Below are 11,460 nucleotides of genomic sequence, written 5' to 3'. Positions count from 1 at the left end.
CGCTGCCTTTGTTTGGTTCAGTGGGAACAAGAGGACCAAACTCTGATTTCACTGATCTGGATTGACCGCTGAGGCTTCTGGGTACTGCAGTCATCAAGACATAGATCATTCCTAACCTCTTCTGTGTTTGCCTTTCCTTCTCTTTATTTAGGGTTGAGCTCAAACAAGATCAGCACACACTCAGCTCCTGCAAGAAGACGTTGTGTAATGATCCTGATGTTGTCATTGACATGATGAACCTCCACAGTGAGCACAGCTGTTCATTCCTCTTGGGGAACAGGAAGACCATTTCAAGCTCAAAGGTCTAATAGCTATTCATCCAGAGCTTTCAACTGCGTCTCACTCCAGAAGAGGAGCGGTTTACTTGTGATTACATGACGGATCGGTATGGAAGGTTGATCATCGTTTAAAGAAGGTTTGGATGTGATTGAATGTCCAATGACAGCTGGTTTATCCAGACATTTCTCCTACATGGAGAAATAGGATTGCAGTTAGAAAGGATTGCACTTGCGGAAAGCATTTCATTTAAGTCAATGTTAACATATCAATAGAACAGGAGAATAAATACAGTGTTTCCTATATATATAATTAATCAATGGCAGCCCCTAAAACGTTTTTGTACTCTGTTTCAGTGCTAATGTATAAATTGGTCAAATTCCCCATCGCAGAAGTTTGTTAATATTCCATTCATTCCTTGTTGCATATCATTACAATTGCAAGTTGTTTTTCATTTGAATTACGAGACTAATTAACAATTATTATGTGTTATAATTATTAATATAATATATATATATATATATTGTTATTAATATATTTATAAATAGTGTTATAGTTATTAATATAATGTATATATTGTTATTATTAATACAATATATATTGTTATAATTATTACTATAATATATATATTGTTATAATTATAACTATGTATATTATTAATATAATATATATTATATCCATCCATCCATCCATCCATTATCAGCCGCTTATCCGGGGTCGGGTCGCGGTGGCAGCAGGTCCATCAGGCCGACCCAGGCTTCCCTCTCACCCGCAACACTTTCCAGCTCATTCTGGGATCCCGAGGCGTTCCAAGGCCAGCCGGGAGATATTATCCCTCCAGCGTGTCCTCGGTCTTCCCCGGGGTCTCCTACCAGTTGGACGTGCCTGGAAAACCTCTAATGGGAGGCGTCCAGGAGGCATCCTGACTAGATGCTGAACACCTCAGCTGACTCCTTTCGACACGAAGGAGCAGCGACTCGACTCCAAGCTATATTATATTAATAAGTATAACATATATTCATAATGATTAATATATATTGTTATAATTATGAATATATATATTGTTATAATTATAACTATGTATATAGTTATAATTATTAATATATATTATATTAATAATTATAACATATATTTTTAATAATGATTAATACATATTTTTATAATTATTCATATTATATAATATATATGTTATAATTATTAATATATTGTTAAATTGTTATAATTATTAAGGTGTTTAACTTGTTTTCATTTTGAGCGCAATGCACTTCCGGCCTTGTGAGATATACCGGAAGCGAGTTCTGCCCAATCAAATCCGTGAACAGGTCGCGTCACGCGCTCTGCGCCGCCATGTTTGTTAGTGGCAGCGCGTGAAGCTTCGTGAGGGAGAGGAGCTTCACGTCCTCGTGGAGCAGCAGCAGCGGGGCTTCGCGGGGTTCCGCCCGGCAGCGCCATGGTGCAGACGTGCTCCGCGTACGGCTGTAAGAACCGCTACCACAAGGACAGAGACGTGTCCTTCCACAAGTACGTGCGCGTGAACGTGTGCTAGTTAGCGGCAGCTGTCCGCACGCACGTTGGTTTCCTAAATAGACATTTCAAGATCTTTCCCGAAGTCTAACCAAGTAGTTTATGAGCTGTTTCCGGTGCAGACGGACGTTTATTTTGAAAAGAGCATCTGCGCGTGACAAGCGGAAGTTAACGCGTTCTTTAGTCAATAATGAGTGTACTGATGGGTAATGTGGGCTAAACGATGCGCAATACTGCTGCACTATGTTACATATAGTTTTGCTACAACATTTCACTTCATAATATATTACACTTGTATGCCATAATATTTAAAATGAAACAAAAAGGAACAAAACGGCAGACTTTACTAATTATTAGGTCTACTGTAATAGTCATTGATAATCAATAATGAATTACAGTTTTCACTTTTTTTTATTTACTTTTTGTGGATCTGTAGAACGCAAACTGACACAAATGCTAGATCTTCTTTTCTAAATCTAAGTGAATATGTTCTCTCCTGGAGGACCAGTAGTTGTCACAGGAGTGCACCGCCGCAGGACGGCCTCTAGGCGTCACTATTGCATACGTATTGTTTTGCTCCAGAGAAATTGAATCCAGCTCGACGCAATCTTGCAAAAGATATATTCTCTTAAATACATTTCTCCTATGTGGCTGTGATGTGGTGCTCATTGGTACATTCATGTTTGCTGCAGTTGTATAATAATACATTATTTATTTAAATATGAAAGGTCTGACTACTATACAAGTAAGAACTGCAAAATGAACCATAAACTCTTTGATCAATAATGAGTACTCATCTTCAGTCTTTCACAAGCTGCAGTTTGAACAGCTGAGTACTACTAGCCGCCATGCTGGTTGTTTACGTTATTAATGATCATTTTGGGGGAGTGGCCTAAAGGAACAGATTTAGCAACGTGATGTGGTGCATCAGGGGGAGCTTGGAGTCGAGTCGCTGCTCCTTCGGGTCGAAAGGAGTCAGCTGAGGTGTTCAGCATCTAGTCAGGATGCCTGCTGGACGCCTCCATTAGAGGTTTTCCAGGCACGTCCAACTGGTAGGAGACCCCGGGGAAGACCGAGGACACGCTGGAGGGATTATATCTCCCGGCTGGCCTTGGAACGCCTCGGGATCCCAGAATGAGCTGGAAAGTGTTGCGGGTGAGAGGGAAGCCTGGGTCGGCCTGCTGGACCTGCTGCCACCGCGACCCGACCCCGGATAAGCGGCTGATAATGGATGGATGGATGGATGGAGCCCAGGCTGGTAAACAGTGGGCTGATGTCTGCATTTTTGGTCTTTATGTTTCTAAAAGACCTTTTTAAAATAGGGTTTATCATCCAAAAAGCTTCACCAATGACTTAAACATGGAGAAATATTGTTATTATGTATCAGTTATTATGCTGTGATTTTACTGGTCCGGCCCGCTTGAGATCAAAATGGGCCCCAATGTGGCCCCTTCACTAAAATGAGTTTGACACCTCTGGCTTCAGGTGATCTGAGTCACTGTATGAAGCGTAGCAGGTTGGTCCCGTCACGCGGTGTGCAGCACATCGCTAACTTCCCTAGCGCGCTAGCAAGCCATGGCATAGCTGTGCTGGGGCGTGCTTTGTCGTTCACTGATCGGTTTCCCACTAAACTAAATGATACGATGACTTTCTTGACTTGTAAAATGATCTTTTAAAGTGATAAACAATATGTGTAACTTATGGCCCAATCATACAGAGATTAGTCTCTTTTCATTAACTCCAGCACATCCTTTTCTTTCTGAAATAAAGTCTAGGGCTGCAGCGAACGATTATTTTAATAACTGATTAATCTGTCGGTTATTTTTTTTATTAATCGATGAATCGGATATAAAAACTAAAAAGCATTAATTTCCCACCCTTTATTCAAAAATAGAACTGAAATTCACAGTTAAAAAATCTTCAGAAGGCACAAGCAGGTGTTTCCTTGAACATCCATGAGCTGTTAAAGTAGTAATTAAACAAATGGGCTAACACAAAACAGACATGTATGCTTTACTCTGCCAAATATATAGGCTTTTTTACTTTTTATAAAGTGCACAAAAAGATGTATATTTCTGTTTAAAGGGATCTGAGCTGTCGGAACAATAAATAATTTATAAAAAATAAAGAAAAATACAAATCAGAAAACTTAACAGGATTTGTTTGAACGTCAGAGCTTGTTCTCTAGCGACTAGCTAGCGAGCTAACGACAACGGTTAGCCTAGCTGCTAAGTTATTGTAGCGAGCCATTCGACCATGTAGTGAAATATGATGCAAGAACCTTCTGGACCTTCTGTCCACTTCCTGTTTGCTCTGCGCTCAAGTTTTTTTTTAATTATACGCCAACATCTCCGTGACGTGAGGGGCGTAATATTCGTGCGACACAACAAGTTGATAATGAAATTCGTTGCCAACTCTTTTAATAATCACATTTTATCAATTGGAGGTTGCAGCCCTGTAAGGCCCCATGGGGGACGTGACATCACCAGTTAATGCAAACACCAGTTACTGTGGCACACCGCCAACACATTCAAACCATCAAGCCCTGAAGCCTCTCACACTCAACCACTGAGAGGTGATCAGTGAGTCCCTGAGGGTTCAGGGTTTAGAGGACACTGGGCCTAGGTAACTGTGACCTCTAGGTGACCTCTAGGTGACCGTGACACAAGGTTACCTCCCTAAATGAATCCTACAGAAGGTAATCCTTCATCTCGAGCTAATCAGAGTACCTGTGGATGTATTTCTCGTCTCCACAGGTTTCCTCTGGCTCGCCCGGATGTCAGCGCGAAATGGGTGGCGGCGATGAGGAGGAACAACTTCAAGCCCACAAAGTACAGTAACATCTGCTCGCATCACTTCAGCAAAGACTCTTTCAAGAGGGAGTGCAACAACCGCGTGCTGAAGGAGAGCGCCGTGCCGTCGCTCTTCAGCTCCAGCCTCAGCGTCAAGGTGAGGAGGCCGAGCGCTTCAGGAGGAGCAGGAAGAGGTTTGGGTTCTGGAGCCGCTTCACGAGGCCGTACGTTATCTGTTTATAATGTGTTTACCGTAAAAGTCGGGTTACACGCCGGTACTACCTTCGGTCAGTGTCCCCGTTTGCTCCCCGCTGTAGCCAGCTGGGGCTCATGCTAGTTCCCCCGCTAACTTCCGCTAGTTCCCCGACAACCACCGACGGTAGCGGGACCAGCCCCGGCTCGACACCTGACTTGGGCAGAGGGGATGCGGGCAGTAGTAGCAGCAGCAGCGGGGAGCTAGCAGCAGGAGCTAGCAGCAGGAGCTAGCAGCAGGAGCTAGCAGCAGGAGCTAGCAGCAGCAGCGCTGCTCCCTGCTGCTAGCTCCTGCTGCTAGCTCCTGCTGCTAGCTCCTAGCGGGACACTGACCGGAGGCAGTAGCGGCGTGTAACCCGACTTTTACCGTACTCATTAAAGTAAAACAGGCTGCACACATGCTGGTTCTTAAGTAGAGATAAGTTATTACTGAATATTTACACTGTGTTTAACCAAAAGCTTAAGTGACTAAATACTAGGACTAGCTTCTATGTTTATCCAATGTTCACCAGAGATATGACGTCTAGCAGAGGAACCACTCCACCCACAACCATTTTATTTTCACAACTTATGTTAGATCTTTTAATGGAAGGTTCATGTAAATGTGTTATATTCATGTGTTCATGTAAATGTGTTATATTCATGTGTTCATGTAAATGTGTTATATTCATGTGTTCATGTAAATGTGTTATATTCATGATGTTCATTTACGCTGAGTTTGAAATAATGAATATGCTTTTAAAAGAAAGACTCAAAATATAAGCAGGCATACATACAGGCATCTATATAAATGTTTATTATTTTAATCAAACTATTGTCTCATTCATTTGTGTCATTTAAGGTTTACTGTATGCTTTGTATTCTCATTGTTAGTTTAAATACTACATTTACTCACTTTCTACTGTTTACACCCAGACTTCACTAAATGTTTGTAGTGGAAATTTGGTTAAAATTCACAAAAATGTTCATTGGTCAGAATTCACATTCACATCATTCATTTCCAATGGATTCCACAAAATGTTTAGTCCTGTAGATCCACTGGTCAGAATGAACCGTGTCTAGAGAAGAGTTAGCTGTTAGTTAGCTGTTAGTTAGCTGTTAGTTAGCTGTGGACGAGTTAGCCAGCTGATTGGCCGCGGTTAACCTCCTGTCCTCTCGTGGTCTGACAGGCGGCGGCCCTGGAGGACCTCCTCCCCTCAGAGATCCTCTTCCCTCTGTCTCCGCCCCTGAGCTCTGACCCGCTGGTGGAGGAGGAGGAGCCGGGGAGTCGGCCGCCCGAGACCCGCTGCGACCCGGCGGCCGTCTCCTGCGACCACAACTACACGGCGGAGGACTCGGCGCGGCAGAAGAAGCGCATGGAGCAGCTGGAGGAGCAGCTGGCGGGTCTGAGGAAGAAGCTGAAGACCACGCAGCAGAAGTGCCGGCGGCAGGAGAGAGAGCTCAAGAGGCTGAAGGGGGCGGGCGAGGCGCCGAGGGCCGGCCGAGAGCTGCCGGCGGCGCTGGGAGACGGGTACGTGATCCTACCCAAACACGTGTACTACTCCCTCAAAGGCGTTCAGTAACAACGAGCTCACGGCGAGCCGCAGACTAACGTCTGCTGACGGTTCACCACAAAGGCTCGGCCGCCGCTGCGAGAGCCGGAGGACTGGTTGGGATCAAGTGCATGGTGTGGAAGAGTTGAGTCTGGCTTGGTGGTGACAACTAACTCCTTACGTAAAAACCCAAAGTTGTGTTTGGGCTTTGAAGTCATCTCCCTTTAAAGAAGACCTGTTATGAATATGCTTATTTCATAACATTACAACGCCCAATGTTCATCCAAAATGTGCCCAAAGTGTGAAGTAATGAGCTGACCGTGTGTCAAAGTGTATTCTGGGAGCAAGAACAGAGGCTTCTGAACTTGTAGTGCAAAGGACGAGAACATAAACAGAATGATGTCATGAGCCGTGCGCTTCCTCTTTGAGACGAGGAGACTGCTGCTGGACCAACAGGTAACGCATGAGGCTATTCAGCTGAGGGCACCAGCCGGGTCACCACTTCCTGTTCCTGTCTGGCCGGGTCACCACTTCCTGTTCCTGTCTGGCCGGGTCACCACTTCCTGTTCCTGTCTGGCCGGGTCACCACTTCCTGTTCCTGTCTGGCCGGGTCACCACTTCCTGTTCCTGTCTGGCCGGGTCACCACTTCCTGTTCCTGTCTGGCCGGGTCACCACTTCCTGTTCCTGTCTGGCCTCCAGCTGACGAGGTGTTGGCTGTCAGTGTGGCAGCGTGACGCTGTGCTTTAGATTGTTCTGCAGGAAGCTGGCTGCTTTAGTCTTCATGTCTTTGAGCTCTTCTTGGCTCCTCCTCTCACCAACATGGTGCTGCAGTCAGGATGCTTTCTGTTGGTAAGAACATCCTAATAATAATACTACATTTTATTTGTTGCACATGGTACTCGTGGCACTTGGTAAAACTAACAATAGAAGCAACAACAATACAGATGAGAGAGATGACGTCAGTCAGAAACAAATATAAAAACATAATGAACTAGCATCTCAGGTAAAAGCAGATTTAAATACATTAGTTTTGAAGGTGATGGAGTGTCTGAGGGAGGGGCCAGCACGGAGGAGGCCCCGCCTCCAGAGGGAGGGGCCAGCACGGAGGAGGCCCCGCCTCCAGAGGGAGGGGCCAGCACGGAGGAGGCCCTGCCTCCAGAGGGAGGGGCCAGCACGGAGGAGGCCCCGCCTCCAGAGGGAGGGGCCAGCACGGAGGAGGCCCCGCCTCCAGAGGGAGGGGCCAGCACGCAGGAGGCCCCGCCCCCAGCTCTGATGCGTGGACTGAGTGGGGAGGCGGCTGCCTCAACGTGGCGTTCAGAGGGTTGAATCCAAGATGGCTGAGCTGATGGACGTGAAGCAGCAGCAGGTTGTTGCTTCTCTCCATGACGTCTCTGCGATCCAGACTATGCTGTAGTCTGACCTGCAAACGTCCCCCAGAGTTCATTGTTGAAAATGATTTTATTTGTGTATTTAAATAAATATTTTCATAATGGTTTAAATAATGTCCTCTAGTCATTTGTCTTTGGATTAAAAGTAATGTACCATTTTGTTGTTGTAGTTGTATATGAATACTTATTGTAAGCTCTGATTGAGAAGGAGTTGTGCGTGTGTTGACAGCGGTGATGTTGATACTCCTGAAAGTCCAGCAGCGCCGAGAAGATGGAGCCGAACCTAGTCGGGGAGGGGCGTTTCTAGTCGTGATAGAGGCGTGGCTAGTCAGGGAGGGGCATGGCTAAGTCACCGGTTAGCTTCCGTTTGCTAAAGCTAAAGCAAATGTTTAAAACGATGTTTGCTTCAGAATGTAGGAAGTTAGAATTTATTTTTAATGCATCAAATTAACTGAAAACATGACGTTATCTATCAGTATAATATATGTAAAGTATAATTACGTTAGGATATGTGTGTACTGTTCTTTTCTCATCGTTCTTAAACTAATAATGTAGTTTGGATTTAACTCGGTAACGTCATGTAACACCACTTCATGTGAGCAGTAATATGTTTGGCCAGCAGGTGGCGGTACAGAACTGTATGAGCGTCAGAGTGCTCCTCTGCTGAAGAAAGAACCCATATTAGAACCACATTGGAACCACATTGGAACCACATTGGAACCCCATTAGAACCACATTGGAACCCCATTAGAACCACATTGGAACCCCATTAGAACCACATTGGAACCACATTGGAACCCCATTAGAACCACATTGGAACCACATTGGAACCCCATTAGAACCACATTGGAACCCCATTAGAACCACATTGGAACCACATTGGAACCCCATTAGAACCACATTGGAACCCCATTAGAACCCCATTAGAACCACATTGGAACCCCATTAGAACCACATTGGAACCACATTGGAACCACATTGGAACCCCATTAGAACCACATTAGAACCTGTCTGTGGAACGGGCTCCAGAGGTTGTGTGTCATGTTGATGTTGTGCCTTTGTTATTTGCTGTATACGTGTTCCTCAGTGATGCATCAGCTGTTGCCTCTCATGCTAACAAATACACATGCAGTTTTACTTTAATGCAGTAAACAAAGAGGAAGACGATGGCGCTCTTCAGCCAGACGTCGTGTTGCCTTCACAGACTCGTGCTCCAGAGAATCAGACCACCGGCAGACAGCTGGGCTGCTTCTAAAGGCCTGGAGGAGAAAGGACCCAGGATTTCATGAGAAACAATCACTTGAAGACAATACTGGTGTCTTTGTACATGTGTTGGTGTTCCGTATCCTTTTCATCTCTTCGTGACCTCAAGGTCATCACAAGATGATATGCTGGAAACATTTAGTGAATATATTGTAATTTTTATATGGATAGTTTTTGCCAAGGTAACAACTAATGTGAATCTTAATAGATAATTAACAAAAGATGTGTTTAACCGCGTTCCTGTTCCTGGGAGGATGAACACATGACCCTATGACCTCTACGAGGGCCGGCCTCAGGACACGTTTCTGTTTCCACGTTTCCATGTATATATATATGTATGTATGTGTGTATGTATGTGTGTATGTATGTATGTATGTATGTATATATATACATACATACATTAGGGCTGGGCACGTTAACACGTTGACTATTAACGGCGTTAATTATTTGATCATGCATTAACTCTAACATGTTTTTTTTGCATGGGAGGGGCTTTATGCTGCTGCACACAGGTGCTGCATTTTAAATCTCTCCCAGACGGCGTAGTTCAGACCTGGGGACTCTTACGGCTCTCCCAGTAAGGCCCGCGTGAGGTCAATCAAAAAAGAAAAAGAAATAAATAAGATGCACGCCATGAATTTAATACAACGGCACTGCTTTTACTTTGAAGGTGATTTACGTATGCGCACTTCCGCAGCCTCAGCGACCGGCTTGTTGCCATCAGACTGAAGCACGTCTTGTTTTGTAGTTTCTGTCCTCAACGAGCACAGAGCGCTCACAGGAGCCTCGCGCTGCAGTGTCCAAATCCAGAGTGAACATTAATCGCGCAAAGCCACCGCTGAGATACCTGTCAGCTGTCCTTCACATCTCCACCTCATTCAACCAGACTTCAGTGCTCTTGTTCAAGACAACACAGACTGGACTTTTCTCACTGAGTAAGAAAAACTGAACTGAACAAGATCAAAAGCACTGATTGATTTTGTATAAAGTTAATCATTTGCTGGTCTTTAACATACATCTTTAAGGTAAGCAACAAACTGAACATGACAAAAGAAGGAGGGGCTTGTCCCTCACAGGGACCCTTACTACTGAACATGACAACAGAAGGAGTGGCTTGTCCCTCACAGGGACCCTTACTACTGAACATGACAAAAGAAGGAGTGGCTTGTCCCTCACAGGGACCCTTACTACTGAACATGACAAAAGAAGGAGGGGCTTGTCCCTCACAGGGACCCTTACTACTGAACATGACAAAAGAAGGAGGGGCTTGTCCCTCACAGGGACCCTTACTACTGAACATGACAAAAGAAGGAGTGGCTTGTCCCTCACAGGGACCCTTACTACTGGACATGACAAAAGAAGGAGTGGCTTGTCCCTCACAGGGACCCTTACTACTGAACATGACAAAAGGAGTGGCTTGTCCCTCACAGGGACCCTTACTACTGAACATGACAAAAGAAGGAGTGGCTTGTTCCTCACAGGGACCCTTACTACTGAACATGACAAAAGAAGGAGTGGCTTGTCCCTCACAGGGACCCTTACTACTGAACATGACAAAAGGAGTGGCTTGTCCCTCACAGGGACCCTTACTACTGAACATGACAAAAGAAGGAGTGGCTTGTTCCTCACAGGGACCCTTACTACTGAACATGACAAAAGAAGGAGGGGCTTGTCCCTCACAGGGACCCTTACTACTGAACATGACCAAAAGAAGGAGGGGCTTGTCCCTCACAGGGACCCTTACTACTGAACATGACAAAAGAAGGAGTGGCTTGTCCCTCACAGGGACCCTTACTACTGAACATGACAAAAGAAGGAGGGGCTTGTCCCTCACAGGGACCCTTACTACTGAACATGACAAAAGAAGGAGGGGCTTGTCCCTCACAGGGACCCTTACTACTGAACATGACAAAAGGAGTGGCTTGTCCCTCACAGGGACCCTTACTACTGAACATGACAAAAGAAGGAGTGGATTGTTCCTCACAGGGACCCTTACTACTGAACATGACAAAAGAAGGAGGGGCTTGTCCCTCACAGGGACCCTTATTACTGAACATGACCAAAAGAAGGAGGGGCTTGTCCCTCACAGGGACCCTTACTACTGAACATGACAAAAGAAGGAGGGGCTTGTCCCTCACAGGGACCCTTACTACTGAACATGACCAAAAGAAGGAGGGGCTTGTCCCTCACAGGGACCCTTACTACTGAACATGACAAAAGAAGGAGGGGCTTGTCCCTCACAGGGACCCTTACTACTGAACATGACAAAAGAAGGAGGGGCTTGTCCCTTACAGGGACCCTTACTAGTGAACATGACAAAAGAAGGAGGGGCTTGTCCCTCACAGGGACCCTTACTACTGAACATGACAAAAGAAGGAGGGGCTTGTCCCTCACAGGGACCCTTACTACTGAACATGACAAAAGAAGGAGTG

At 45.3% G+C, this 11,460-nt stretch overlaps 1 protein-coding gene across 1 annotated transcript; it reads left to right on the top strand.

Moving 5' to 3' along the window:
• Positions 1–1,726: 1,726 nt before the first annotated feature.
• Positions 1,727–7,805, top strand: thap1 (THAP domain containing, apoptosis associated protein 1; the record flags this gene model as incomplete). Its single annotated transcript, XM_079234810.1, has 3 exons — positions 1,727–1,797; positions 4,557–4,749; positions 6,014–7,805. The coding sequence occupies 3 exons, from the start codon at positions 1,727–1,729 to the stop codon at positions 6,404–6,406; spliced, it is 657 nt and encodes a 218-aa protein (XP_079090936.1). The 3' UTR covers positions 6,407–7,805.
• Between the last annotated feature and the right edge of the window lie 3,655 nt (positions 7,806–11,460).

The sequence above is a fragment of the Taurulus bubalis genome, assembly GCF_910589615.1.
Source record: "Taurulus bubalis genome assembly, chromosome: 19".
Classification (NCBI taxonomy): domain Eukaryota; kingdom Metazoa; phylum Chordata; class Actinopteri; order Perciformes; family Cottidae; genus Taurulus; species Taurulus bubalis.
Note: the sequence above shows the minus strand (reverse complement) of the source record. Positions and strands in the feature narration are given on the sequence as shown.